Below are 14,162 nucleotides of genomic sequence, written 5' to 3' on the forward strand. Positions count from 1 at the left end.
ATCCCCACTATAATGGTTTGTACCAGCTTACAATGTCCCTATATACAAAAGCATCTCCATAAAGTTAATATTATAACAGTGAGATCAGATCCTGCAAGAATGAAAACCTAAGACAAATTTATACTCTTCCCTGGGAGAGAGGTTAAACTCATTCTAACAATCAACCGGTCTTTCTTATGTTTATTACTAGAGAAAAAAAAGTGTTTTCAATAATGTATAGAGAAAATACCTCAAAATATATGCATCGAACTTTTAAAAGGAATTATCTTTAAGGATAGAGATAGGTTTGGGGAAGGGAAAACATTCACTGTCCACTTTTGCAGGATTTATTTCTTTTTCTAGAATGCATCGCGTTGTAATACACAATGTAAAAGTATCTAATTGCATTCAGACTTACATGGGTGCTGTAGGGAATGCTGAAAAAAATATTACTCCTTGTCACTGTCTTCAAGTTGTTTAGTTGTCAGCTAGAGGGAGAATATGGATATACCCACTTTGAGCACTCACAAGAAACTAATAAGATTCAGGGAGTAGGGTACAGAATAACAAAGGCTAAATAAGTTTCTTGAAAAGGTCAGTGGGGACCACACAGGCAAGATGGCTCCATGGAGCAGCTGGGGGCTCTTGCTGGGGACAGCGGGGAGAGCCTGGGTTTCCTGAACACTTATAGGGCAATCTAGTGGGTAACATGTAATTCTGGGAGGGCCTGGGGTTCTGGCCAAGAGCACAGCGTCTCCCTGACTCCAGTCCATCTGTTTCTTAAGATGCCTACAGACACAATCATGTGGCTAATAAAAAGCAATTCACATATATGTTCAAGAAATCTAAGGAGTCTAAAGAAATTTAAACCTGTGTGGCAAAATTTTTATCAGCCTCACACAATAACATGTGCCCGTCACCCAATTATGTCACTACCTTAGGGCTCTGAAATTCACAGTTATGCAGGAAAGAGGTCAAAACTTAGAGCTCAGCAAATTCCCTTGAAGATTACCTAATTGTAGAAAATGGACATGTTTATCAATCAGAGAATGAAAAAGCTAAGATTTGAGTTTGGGAGAAGAATCAGCATACTTATATGTCGCATTCATTGCTTGTTTTACACACACAATCTGTGTCCCAAAAATAGATTACATGTGAGTAAAGCATATGCTAATATGGTGTTTACATCATCACACTGCTAAAAAATTTGGAATGACACTATTACCGGGTGCCCATCATACTCTACGAATGGTGCCAGTCCTTGAGGCCCCAAGAAGAAGGAATGGGACAGACTGTTTCGAAGGCACAAAATCATCATGCGGATTCATTAGTTAATAACTTAGGTGTAAACTAAACATCTTATTAGAGGCATATTCTAAAGATTGAAATGCTAATGTTTGTTTCTCTTTGTTAACTTTATTTTTTTCGAAGATCTTAAAGGAAACTAGACATTATTGAATGCTTTTTTTTAAAGGAAACAATTAGTCAATAGTGAACATCACCTTGCATTTTCTAAAATAGTTTTATGTTTGAATCAAAACGTGTTGCGAACATTTAATGTTACTTATTGTCATCTGCCCAGCACCCACCCCCTTTATCAGGAACAGCTCCATGAGGTTCCAGGAAGAGCTGCCATGTTCTTACAACCCTCCATACTCCACACCACAGTTCACTGATTTGAAAGTAGCCCCCATCTAAAGCCTAGTAAATTATAGCCTCTCTATCAAACACCCCCAATGTTTCCAAATGGAACTTGAAAAATGGGGAAAGTGATGGACGGCAAACTCCAGAGGGCAGATGACAACCGTTATTTCCTGTCATCTGGAAGACCACCTAGAGGGGCAGAGACAAAAGCAAGAAATTGAGAGAAAGCCTTAATTTCTGTTGTTCCAGGACTGTCTGCACCCTGCCTTTTCCTCAGATTGGCTGTTTAGTTCTTCCCTTGATCAGACAAGATACTCCATTATCTTTCCCCAAAAGTCCTAATATGCAGTACCTTCCTCCACCATGCCAGAATTCTGCATTAGAAATGCCAACTACAGCCTCCAAATGCCAGCCAGATGCCCTCTAAGCCCTAGATGAATGGGGGCTGGTATGTTTTATACATACGGCTGTCTGCTCTTCAACAGTGTTGTGAATACTTCTTCTAAAAGTAATTATTTGTATGTATCCAGTCATTCATAACCTGATATAAAAAGATTATCTGGGCAAATCAGGGCCTCATCTCCATGCTCAACTTCACAGAAATGTGAACTAGAGAAAACCAGGATATTGAGTCATTTAGCAATGAGGTCAAAAGAGAAAAGATTGGCAGGATGTAGCGTTCAAATGACAGTACACCAAAGCCATGTATGAGCTGAGTTATGAGGGGGAAGATACTATTACTCTGCAGAGGGCCAAAGAACAAGGCGCATGGCCCATCTGAAAGGTGGAGAATGGCCCCCAGCCCTATAGCAGCCTCAGTTATTAAAGGATTTCTGGGTCTCATGCTCCCAAAACTTTGCAATAACCCTCCACCTTTCCTCCCCTACTCCACCACACACATATCTTTTTTTAATTCAGATAATTCAAGTGAATCTCTGTTCTTGGCAACCAAAAAGGACTAACCAAAATAATTTTGAATGCAGGATCCTTTACAGAGAAGCCAATCAGCAGACACAGACCAAATGCTTGTTACTCAGACCTCTCCCATCAGATTACTAGTTAATGTGGTCATGTCAAAACTACTGACTAATATACAGTTTAATAATCAAAATCATCTTCTCTAACTATCTTGGTGTCAAAAATCAAAATGTATTTTAACATCTAGTCAGCATCAATTTTCTCTACAAATTAGAAAATTAACTTGAATGTATCACTGAAATGGCGGTTAAATAAAACCTCAGATATCTGAATTGCATTGTTAATATAAAATCGATTTTGACATTTTCAATTTGTTCTTCCCATATGACATGTTTCATTTTTAAAGCGTACAGGACATTATAAATGCCCTGTATATAAATTATGTTTTTCTTTTCCTCTTCCTATGATGGTACCTGCTCACAAGTCCACATTGGTAAAAAGTTGGCAAAGGAGTTAAATTGTGTAAGTGAATTTAATAAAGGCAACAAATATGACCATGTAAGATACCAAATACCCACCAGTAGCGTAAATGAAAAAGTTCCTAAGTCTAACAGTACTTTCAGATGCCTACAATAGGTCTGCCACCTGTTTCCAGGAAACTGCCAAATAAAAATCACACTGTGATGATGTTGAGTAGCTTTCATAGAATTTTTTTCTGTTCTTTCTCACTAATCTACCAATATTATTTACATAAGAGAGCAGAGGGAGAAATGAGGTACCAATATAAGCTACAACATGAACTTTGAAAACATTTTGCTAAGTGAAAGAACCAGTCACAAAAAGCGACATATTGTATGATTCCATTTACATGAAATGTCCAGAATAGGCAAATCCAGAGTAAGAAGGTAGATCACTGGTTGCCCGGGGCTAGCAGGAGGTAAAAATGGATGTGACAGCTAATAGGTATGAGATTTCTTTTGGAGGTGATAAAAATGTTCTAGAATTAGTTGTGATTGTTTGTACAACTCTCTTGAGTATTTAACCCCTGAACTGTATACTTTATGGGGTAAATTTTATGATGTGTGAATTATATCTTAATAAAGCTGATACTTAAGAGACAAATTGGAGGGTGGGGAGACAGAAAGACAGACACACACACACTTGCGCACACAGAGAGTGCCAAGAAAAGCATAAGAGAGGAGAAAATCATAGGTTTTTTCTCTTTTGCTTACCCAGGCAATCCCCAGCAAAAGAGAGGATATTCCCTAAGTTCTATCATAAACATCCGAGACTCTCAGAGAAATGGTGATTGGAGTTCCTCAAAAGAGACTGACTTAAGGAAAATATTCTGGTCAGGCAGGAAGAGGCATTAAGACAAAGGCCAAGGGTGAAGTAAGAGATGAATAAGGGAATGAAGATCAAGAGAAATTCCCTGAGGTGACTGAGGAATGAGAACTTGGGCTCTAGAAGACTGAGGGGCAGGAATTGGGGTGAGTTAGGAAGAGAGAATTCAGTGTGGTTAAGAGGGTTAATAAAGGAGAGGATAGCGGCCTTGTTTTCTCAGCCAGGACTGTTCGCCTCACATACTATGGGATTTAGGCCATTGCTGAGGTGAGGACAGAATCTGAGGAACAGCAGCAGGAATCCAACCTGATTTCAAAAGTGGGGAGGGGTAAGGAGTACCGCGGCAGCAGTAAGCAGAAAGGGAGGGGAAGAAAACCTGAGGAAACTGTACCCAAAAAAGAAAGAAAACATCCCTGCATTCCTATGATCAGAGAACTACTGAAGCCACATGTGTACGGAAAATAAACCGAGGATATAATCTGAGACTGCATTTAATGACCTAAACAGACTTTCTCCTCAGTAGCTTTCATCAACTTCTTTGATATGAAATGCTCTTTCAGATTCAGATTTCACAAATAATGGGTGGTTTATTTACTATGTGCTAGGGACTGTGCCCCTCTCACGAATAATTCCAAATAATGAATAATTTAGGGAAACAGTCTCAAGAGTGGATGAGGAAAATAATGGGTAACTATGAAATTCCTGTTGATCTTGACTATAAAAATCCATTCCATCATGCAAGAAGCCTTTCCCTTGGGGTATCTGACCAGGGCTATGGGTATGGGAATAAGGAAAGCTCTAGCTTATTTTTCAAGGAATGAGTCCAAGTTTCAGGTAGTGTATCACTTTGAGAAGCCAAAAACAGACTTTCTGTTTTAATGAGAGGGGGCCTCAGAGATCTGCAGCCTGGTCTCTATTTTGCTGCAGAGGAAACTAAAGCAGTGGTGGTTCAGGGCCCAGTCTCTCTCCCTCCAAGTTCCAAAGTCTTTACATTACTCAACCCATCCTTTTAAAACGACTTTGGTTTTTTTTCTCTTGTGATCAATCTTTTTCTCTAAATTATTAGGGCACTAATTACCTACACTACATTCTTGGCACTTACACAAGTTTAGTTAATGTTTCATGTAAATAGGTTTTATCTTCCTATTTTAGACAATTCCAGACTATGTTTTATATCTCTCTTTACATATTCAAAAGCTGGCTCTGTACTTTTACTAGAAAAAAGTAAAATATTATATACATATGTTCATTTTAAATTAATATTCAATTTAAATACTATGGAAAGTATCTAAGTAAAACCACCATGCTATAGGAGATCATGAAAAATATAAAGCCCGTATCTAGACCACCTAATTAAAAACTCATGATTGCAGGTAGGAAAGACATTAAGACTTCTCTCAAAAAAAAGGTAAACTTAAAAATCTTTTATGGTTTTAAAATAAATATCCTCCATCTATGTGCAGGTCTGTCTATTTTGGGATTAAGTAAATAATTTAAGCACATAACTTCAATGATAGCTGGAAATTTGCAGTCACCTGGGAGAAAGTGATGGCATATTCTACTCTAATTCTCAGTCCCTGGGCCTGAATATTTTTATCTATAATTGTAGATTTTTTTAGGATATACTTTTCAAGTGTCTCCACTAATTTTAATTAGCATTAGAGAGCTAATTTAGGCCCAGAGTAATTTTCCGCTCTCCTGGAGTGAGGGGCGGGGGACACTCAATCATCTCCACCTGGAGAAGGATCCACCCAGACAGGGGTGTGTGAGGCCAGGTATTACAGGAAGAATGTGTGTTCCCCCTGCCAGGAGATAGCACTATACTCAGTTTGAGCAGAACATTACGCCTTCTTAGGTGTCAAGATACCAGAACATAAACTGTGACCTGCTAACTGAGGGAAAATAAAGATTACTATTTTAAAGGAAAGATAAAGAGTTGATTCACTTTGGTGGGAATACTCAAGGATAAAAGGATTTGAATATTAAGTGAGGACACTTAGGTCATGTCCCAGGAAAGTGTTTCTCAAAGTGTATTGTAGGCATTAAGAATGGAGATTCCTGTGCTCCCTCCCACAGTAGTGAGACTCAATTTATGGGGGCTGGAAGGACCCTGGAATGTGCATTTTTAAACAAATGTGGTACAGAGTCTTCTGCATCCAAAAACAGTGCTTGAGGAGGGTGCAAAGTTTTCAGGTGAAAGAGCAAAGTTATAGATGTTGTAGAGGATCTTGCATCCACTTGATAACAGTTTAGCACTGGAAAGCACTAAAATGTTTTTAAAATAATAATTCGGTTGATGTATTATTCCTCATCAAAACTGAAATTCACATTTAGCCAAGTGACCAACTATTTACTTACTGCTTCATAAATAGACCCAAGACCAAATACTTGATGGGTATTTTAAGGCTCACATTTATTTGGCAGGATCTATAAAGTTTTAGCCAATAGAAGTGCATACGTGAAAGCAATTGAGTTTCACTGTCCCAATCGGTAGCCACTGGGCACATGCAACTACTATGTGAAATGTGGGTAGTAAAATACATAATGGATTTCAAAGACTTAATATAAAAGATGGAAAGTATCTCACTAATAATTTTTTATACTGACTATGTGGTGACAGCATAATATTTTACATAATTGATTAACTGAAATATCTTACTTAGAAAACAAAATTACATGTGGCTAGTGTTACATTTCTTTTGGAGTAATCTAAATATTTGAAATAAATCACTACTTTAGCTAATTTAAAAGCTTCACCAAATTTCTTGGTCACTCAAATAAATGACTATGTTTAAAAGGAGTCTGGCCTATAAACACAGCCAATAATAATTCTTTACTCTACACATGTAATGTAAAAGAAACAATTAGGTGCTTTTACCTCATCTTCCTATGGCTATCAGCTGTCTGAGTTCCTCATAACCATGTAAACTCAGTCAATTTCTTTTGTCATGTCCATAGCTTAGCAGAAAGGCTCTTATGCAAAACTTTATCTCATAAATGTTGAGTGACAACTCCCAGAGTAATCTCTTTTTAAATTTGTCTCTTTTTTTAATGCTCATTAATATGAAAGCTTTTTCCTCTATATGCCTTTATTTTTGGGGAAAAAAAATTAATCTAAACTTCTCAATGTAACATTGGATGTTAAGATGTTTCCCCCTAATTACAAAATAGCTCAGATTTTCTTTCAGGAAAAAATCCAAATAAGGTAAGAAAATAGGAAAGTCACTCAGAAATAAACAGTGAATATTTTGGTATTCTCCCAATTTTTTATATTCACTGTTTATGAGTATTGATATAAGATATTAACTGTAATTACTTTATCAATATTTTCAAGCTTAATGTACTTTTTAGAAGATGACTTTTCCTACTTCCCCTAATTTGTGTTGATTCCACAAAATATAACCTACAACCATAAACGCCTATCACTTGTAAAATAAAAACAAAAACATTTAATGTTTACATTTCTTAAAAGTTTAAAGTTTTATGTTTCATTTCAAATAAAATGCTGGTTTCCCAGAAGTCCAGCTTATTTTGAATTACTTTCTTTCTCACCACGTGTTCCACACTACTGAGGTAATCTGGTCAGAGGTCAGGAATGTGGGTATGCCCTCATGGGATGTGGGAAATCATTTACAGAATGCATAAAAATCACTTCACAGCTCTGTCCCCAGGCTGAATTAGCATGCCATAATCTCTTTGCTATACAACATGATGGATCAAAGTTCTCATCTTCCTTCTGAACTGTAAATGGTAGCACATTCAATTTTAGGCATAAGTATATATCTCACCAGTTTCGTGTATATAAAATTTTGAAAATGTGGCTACTGTCAATAATAATTTTAATTATTTTCTAAAACATGCCTAAGTCTTGAACTTTTACAAGCTAAAGATTTGAGAGACTCCCTCTTCACCCAACTTGTGTGAGGGAAATGCTTTCAGATGAAGCTTTTCTTTACTTTGAGAAAAAGTTTCTGTTTTCAAATTCCACTAGGAGAGGCTCTAGGAAGACCAGGGGTCCCCAACCCTCCCCCACCAACTGTATTTGCAGCCGCTCCCCAACGCTAGCATCACCACCACAGCTCCACCCCAGATCATCAGGCATTAGATTCTCATAGGAGCACCGGTCCCTGGTGCCAGAAAGGTTGGGGATGGCTATACACCATGAAGACGGGAGAGCTCAGTTCTCTATGCTTCCACTTGGTGTTTCCCTCTGATGTTTCTAACTACTGAGGAGCAGGAGGGGTGATGAGTGACTGAGATATGAGTCAGATTTTCAAGCAAAAAAGTTTAAGGAGAATGGAATGGTTCAAAGCTCACTGGACAATGGACATGAACCAGCTCCAGACTCTTTCATCCTTGCAGTAATAAACTGGCATTTCACGAGTGGTTGTAGGCCCGATTCCTACTTTTGTTAAATGGACGTTACACACACCAGAGAAGATATTATACATCTTCCCCGTGAAATATCTTACTGAGTCTGATACTCTGACACCAAAAGGGTGTCCGAGAGTTCAATTCAATTCTGACACTAACTACCTGAGTTAGCACAGACCCCACAAGTTAAGGGCTCTGTCCCACTAGACTGCTACTACCCCAGATGCCAATCGCCAGTGCCAGGCCACTGTACTTCTGACTGAGTGGCTATAAATTCAGGAGTTTCCATGACCATTCCCACTCCTCAGGTTCAATAATTTGCTAGAACTTACAAAACTCAGGAAAACACTTTACTTATGTTTCTCAGTTTATTATAAAGGACAACCCAGGATAAACAGCCAAATGGATAAACAGGTGCATAGGGCAAGGTACAGCAGGACGCACAACTTCTATGCCCTCTCAGGGTGTACCAGCTCCCAGCACAGTGATATGTTCCCCAACCCAGAAGCTCTCCAAACCCAATCACAGTTACGGGTTTTTATGGAGGTTTTATTATGTAGGCATGATTGATTAAATCATTGGCCACTGGTGATTAAGCCCAATCTCCAGCCCCACCTTCCCAGGAGATTAGTGGATAGGGCTGAAAGTTCCCACCTTCTAATCACTTGGTGTCTCCAGTGACCAGGGTCCAGTAGTAAGGCTACATAGGGGATAGACCCTAAGTCACCTCATTAGCATAAATCCAGGTATGAGGAAAGAGACTCTTTAGAATAACAAAAGCCACTCAGGAAATTCCAAGGGTTTTAGGAGCTCTGTGTCAGGAACTGGAGAGAAGACAAAATTTATTTCTTACTATACCATTGTTAAAAGCAATTCCTAAAGATGAAGTAGGAAGTAGTTTAACTCACCTTATTTCCTCAGAGATACAGACATTTAAAGCCACTTAGTAAAGGACACAACACAAGGTAGCAGTTACACTACCAACACAAGATGCACTGCATTGTTAAAAGATAAATTCCTATTAATGAAACAGAAAATAAATGGCTCACGTTCAAAGATAACTAGCCACCAATATCATACTGGTCTAAAGGCTCAAATGAAGATGTGAGAAAAAGAGGTAAGAGATGTAAAAAATCAATCCACTAGCACAAGTCAGAATCATGGTTTTCTTAAGGTTTCATGTTAATGAATAAGCTGGAAAATAAAGCTCCAATTCTAGAGTGACTATCTGGTTAATCATTCATTTATGTCCTCAAAGCAGGCAAGCTCAAGAAAGATCTTCAAATCACCACCACTGAAGAAACAAATGATTTTAAGGCAGCTAAATAATTTTCCTGTAGCATTTAATTGTCTGTATTCCCAACATCTTTTTCCCTCTTCCCACTTCCTGCTATATTCCAAATTTTCTACCTAAACTATTTGGGTGGGACTGACCCCTCCCCACCACCACCTCACTCCTAGAGTGTGTCCTGATTAGCTGATGTCAATCAGCATATCCTCTTCTCTGATTCCAACTGGAGAAAGGTTCTGAGAAAGGCACAGGACCCACGTCAAAATCAATCGCGTAAGTGAGACTGGTCCCAGGGCCGTGGTGGAAGTGCTCGGGGTGCAGGGGTGCTCTTTTCTGCTCGATGTCCTCACAGACAGATCTGGGACCCAGGTCACCTATCTTGGGATTACAGTGTTCCCAGAGCCTTCCTGAAAATGAGTCCACACTACTGAGTAAAGCCAAAAAGCGGGCAGAAAGAAACTGATCACACTGTTTAACACCAGGAGTAACTCTTGCTTGAAGACCAATTTGTTTACTATTTGATCAGTAAACTCTCTTTGTCATTTAAACCACTTTGGGTTAGTTTTCCTTTTGCTTACAATCAAGAGGTCTCTAAAATGATACAAGCCTCGAATCAAATTACACTGTATAGGTAACAAAAAAGTGAGCTATTTTCACAAACAACAATAAACTTACCTGTTTAAGTCATGACTATGATTACATTAAGAAAAAAAAAATCATAAACCCACTTTTCTCACCTAGAAACTATTTTATTTGAAATCTCAAAGTACAGATGCAAGACCTTGCATAAACTCCATTATGACCCTTGGTTTAAATTGATTCAGTACTGCTGATTATTCATTGTGAAAAAACTCTTTTCTGATTTTCAGGGCAAAACAGTCCTCACCCCAACCAGGGCCATGGTGAAAGTGTGTTCTAGATATTCAGCAGCAACAAGGGAGCAAGAAATCACAACGAGAGGATGTGTTTCTGCTAATTTTAATGAATCAATGGCAAACTTACCTGTTATAGCATTAAATGTCCCCTCATCAGATTAAGCTAGTCCTTTTTGATCTAAAACCCTTGCAGGTAATGCTAACTAACCTTGATCATTCAAAGTAAATATTGTAACAGGTCAGGTCAATTAATACATCACAGGCACTAAGTACACAGCTATATTTATATATTTAAGCTTCATCATTTTGAAACGTAAGATGCATCAAAAATAAAATTCTTACAATTCTAGGGCAGCTCTTGCTGAACTGTCATAAAAATCTCTCTGTTCTGCATCATTTTGGACTTAAGACTGATAGTTCTCCCAATATGGAACTGGTTACTTTATACAATGGTCAGCTAGCTCTCATGGGACATGTTTAAGTAGAGGTGAGCCAGTCTTGTAAGGGAGCCAGGGTGGATGATTTTAAAAGGAACTGTAAGGCATCCTGGGTCTCTGTGACAGAGTTTGAAGGACACTTACCTGCCAGAGCCTTGATGCGAGACCGCTCAAAGAGCCTTGCGGAGCTGTTCTCATTGTCCCAGTCATCCACGTCCCAACGGTTGTTGACATCGCTGTACTGCTGCTGGATCTCAATGTTGTCGTAGTCTGTGGCTACTGTGGTCGTCATCCTGAACTGTCTCAGCGGCTCCTCCACATCAGCTCCTCCTTAGAATTCTGTGAGAAAGACAAGGAAAAACTTGTGGAGTCATCTAAAGAGTGCAGAAACCCCACAAAACCTACTGGGATAAAGGTGAGTAGAAGGTAAAACAATTTACACAGATCAAGAACAGGTCTCTGGAGTCAAGCAAAGCTGGTTTTGAACTTTCAGCACTTCTTCAAAACATGTGTGTGACCTTGGCCAAGGTACTTAACATCTCTAACCTTCCATTTCCCCAACCATCAAAGAGGGAAGATAACTCTATAAATTGTTGAGAGAGTTGAATATGATGAATGCCCAACAAAGGATGAGCTTCTTCCTTCTTTCTAAAATTTAAACTTCACAACTTTAGTCTACAGCCATGCTACTCTAAACAAGCCCGATCCCGGCTGATCTCGGAAGCTAAGCAGGGTCAGCCCTGGTTATTACTTGGATGGGAGACCACCTAGGAAGACCAGGTGCTGCAGGCGTAAAAAATTAAAAAACAAGAGACTGTAAGTTGACAAGGTCATTGCAATCTGTGAGGTCAACCAAGGGTTGCTTCGCCTAACAAATAAAAAAATAATAAATACATAATAAAAAAATAAACTTTGCAATTTGAAAGTTTTATCAGAGCTAGGTGAATAGCTACTTGGGGCTTCTGAATGAACTCATTTATTTCTATTATGTGTCAACATAAACTATAATCTTTAAGCTTCTCCTGGAAATTCATAAAATGTTATATAAGAGAACAGAGCATTTTTCATCTAAACATCTCATTTACATATTAGAAAACTGATGCCTGAGATTAAATGAGATAGTAAATGTGTGGCACCAAGGACAGTATCGGTGCATAGTAGATATTCAATAAGTAATGGCTGCAATAATTTATGTTGCTGTGTTGCTATGAATTCTTACTACCCACACCCCAGGGATCCACCCATGGTCACACAATTTTTTCAGGGATAAATGGGAAACAAAAATCTAGGCCTCAATTTTTGGCCCACTGCTGTCTTCAGTTTATTACAATACCTAATAAAATTAAGAGAAATAAATACATTTAGCTTTCAATATGGCTTCCTCAATACAACTATTATTCATCCAGAATGTACTGAGGACTTACTCCATGCTCAGCCAGTTCCAGATGCTAGAGATAACAGTAAACAAGGATAAGGACCAGGCTCTAGTCGAGCTTATGTCCTGGTAGGAGGAGCCAGACCAAAAGCAAGGCGGTTGAAAGAAAATAAAAGTGAAGTGATATGATAGAAGGTGAGTGAGAACACATTTTAGATTTGGTGGTCAGGGAGGACCTCTCTCAGTGTTTATTTAAACTGAGATCCCAATGTCAAAAGGGAACAAGTCACGCCCTGAGCAAAAGGAATGGCATTCCAGGCAAAGGAAACGGCCTGTGTATAGGCTCTACAGTGAGACACCCATCACTTGTTGGAGGAATGACTAGGTCAGTGAGGCTGGAATCTGTCTGGTGGTCAGGGGGACAGCCAAGGAAATGAGGTTGGAAAGGTAGGTGGGACCAGACCACAAAGGGCTCTGTGAACCTAAGTGCGATGAAAGGCACAGCAGGATTTTCAGCTAATAACTGACACTACTGGATGTTATGTTTTTAAAAGATAAATCCTGGTGCTGCATGGAAGATACATTTTCAGCAAGGACGAGTTCTTAATTCCTACTTGTGTGTTTAAATTTCTATATGTTTTATATACAAAGCTAGCTAGGTAAGTTAAGAGGAAGAGAAGGAGGAAGTCCCAAGGAAAATGTTGTTTGTTCTCCCTCCCATCCTGTCCCACTCCTTCATCTTAAGATTCAATAATTTATCATATGCTTATTTAATGAAAGTCTCATTCGCTGTGCACCAAGAATATGCACACGGATCAGAGTAAAGCAGGCCTCATCTCTCGAGTTTATACACTAAAAAAACCTGACCACCACCAGCAACCACAAAATAATCACTAGAGCTGATTTTTCCCCTCACAGATGCCACCATACAAAGAAAATAAAGCCACATATGCAGAAAAGAAACACTTCTCTTATTGTGCTTCAAATGTAGCTTTTCTCAAGTTCTAGCACAGAACCACAGGTGTCACATGCAACCAGATTCCCATAGTAAATAAACTAAGCTGAAACAAATGAACTGCACCTTAATCAGTATAATTATTGGTGGAAGAACATAGAACTGCCTCCCCTTTTGTCATTAGCTGTTTCATCCCCAGTTACTCAAGAACATCACCAACACACTCTACATATTCCTAAGGAAAAAGCACTGTGTCCACCTTACAACTGAGCCAGACATCTGTAACTCAAATAGTCACCCATCTTTGCTCACACAAAAAGATCTTTGTTGCATATAAAATCCTGTATTCCCATCAGGCAGACAATCAATCCCAACAACATAAATTTGTCAGTAGATAAACTATTTTTACCAACTATTATTAGCGATGTATTTATAAGATTTCATAAAAACAAAATATTTCAAAAACCTAAGCCAGTAAGTATATTCTATTCAGTGATCTTACAGTTGCTCTTAACATTTAGAGTCTTAAAATTTGATACTGTCATTTGAACTTTGAGATGGTTAATTTTCTTGACTATATCAATATCAAAGACTTTTATAAAGTTCGGCCTTGGAGGCTGCCATCTTTAAGGGGAAAATGTAAAAGTGCTAGTAATTCCAAATTTATGAAAGCATAGAAAGAGCGATTTCACACAATCCCAGGTGAAATCTAACCATCACACACCTCTCTCTAGACTGGTTTTGGCTATCTGGTGCCACCTGCTGACCGCTGAGAACAAGCCACACCGCAGCCTTCTGGGCAGCTAACCAACCTGTGCCCTAGCTTCACCACACCTGACTCTTGAGTAAACCCAGCCACAACCCTTTGCTCCCCATGAATCTTTTCCTACTACTGAATTATCCCCCAAATCACCAACTGCTTTCCACAAATTTCTCAATGAGAAAGTGTTAATCCTTTCCTTAAGCTTAA

At 38.7% G+C, this 14,162-nt stretch overlaps 1 protein-coding gene and 1 pseudogene across 2 annotated transcripts in view; one reads left to right on the forward strand and one right to left on the reverse strand.

Annotated features, from left to right (window-relative positions):
* Positions 1-14,162, reverse strand: part of SPTBN1 (spectrin beta, non-erythrocytic 1) — a 180,097-nt gene that overhangs the window by 118,849 nt on the left and 47,086 nt on the right. For both annotated transcript variants that reach the window (XM_039887149.1, XM_039887150.1), the window contains exon 2: positions 11,007-11,201. In XM_039887149.1, the coding sequence (XP_039743083.1) occupies positions 11,007-11,154 (148 nt within the window). In that variant the 5' untranslated portion in view covers positions 11,155-11,201. The remainder of the gene's footprint in view (positions 1-11,006; positions 11,202-14,162) is intronic.
* LOC120622514 (uncharacterized) lies at positions 11,536-11,654 on the forward strand (annotated as a pseudogene).

This window comes from Pteropus medius, unplaced genomic scaffold, assembly GCF_902729225.1.
Source record: "Pteropus medius unplaced genomic scaffold, Ma_sr-lr_union100, whole genome shotgun sequence".
In the NCBI taxonomy this organism is placed as follows: domain Eukaryota; kingdom Metazoa; phylum Chordata; class Mammalia; order Chiroptera; family Pteropodidae; genus Pteropus; species Pteropus medius.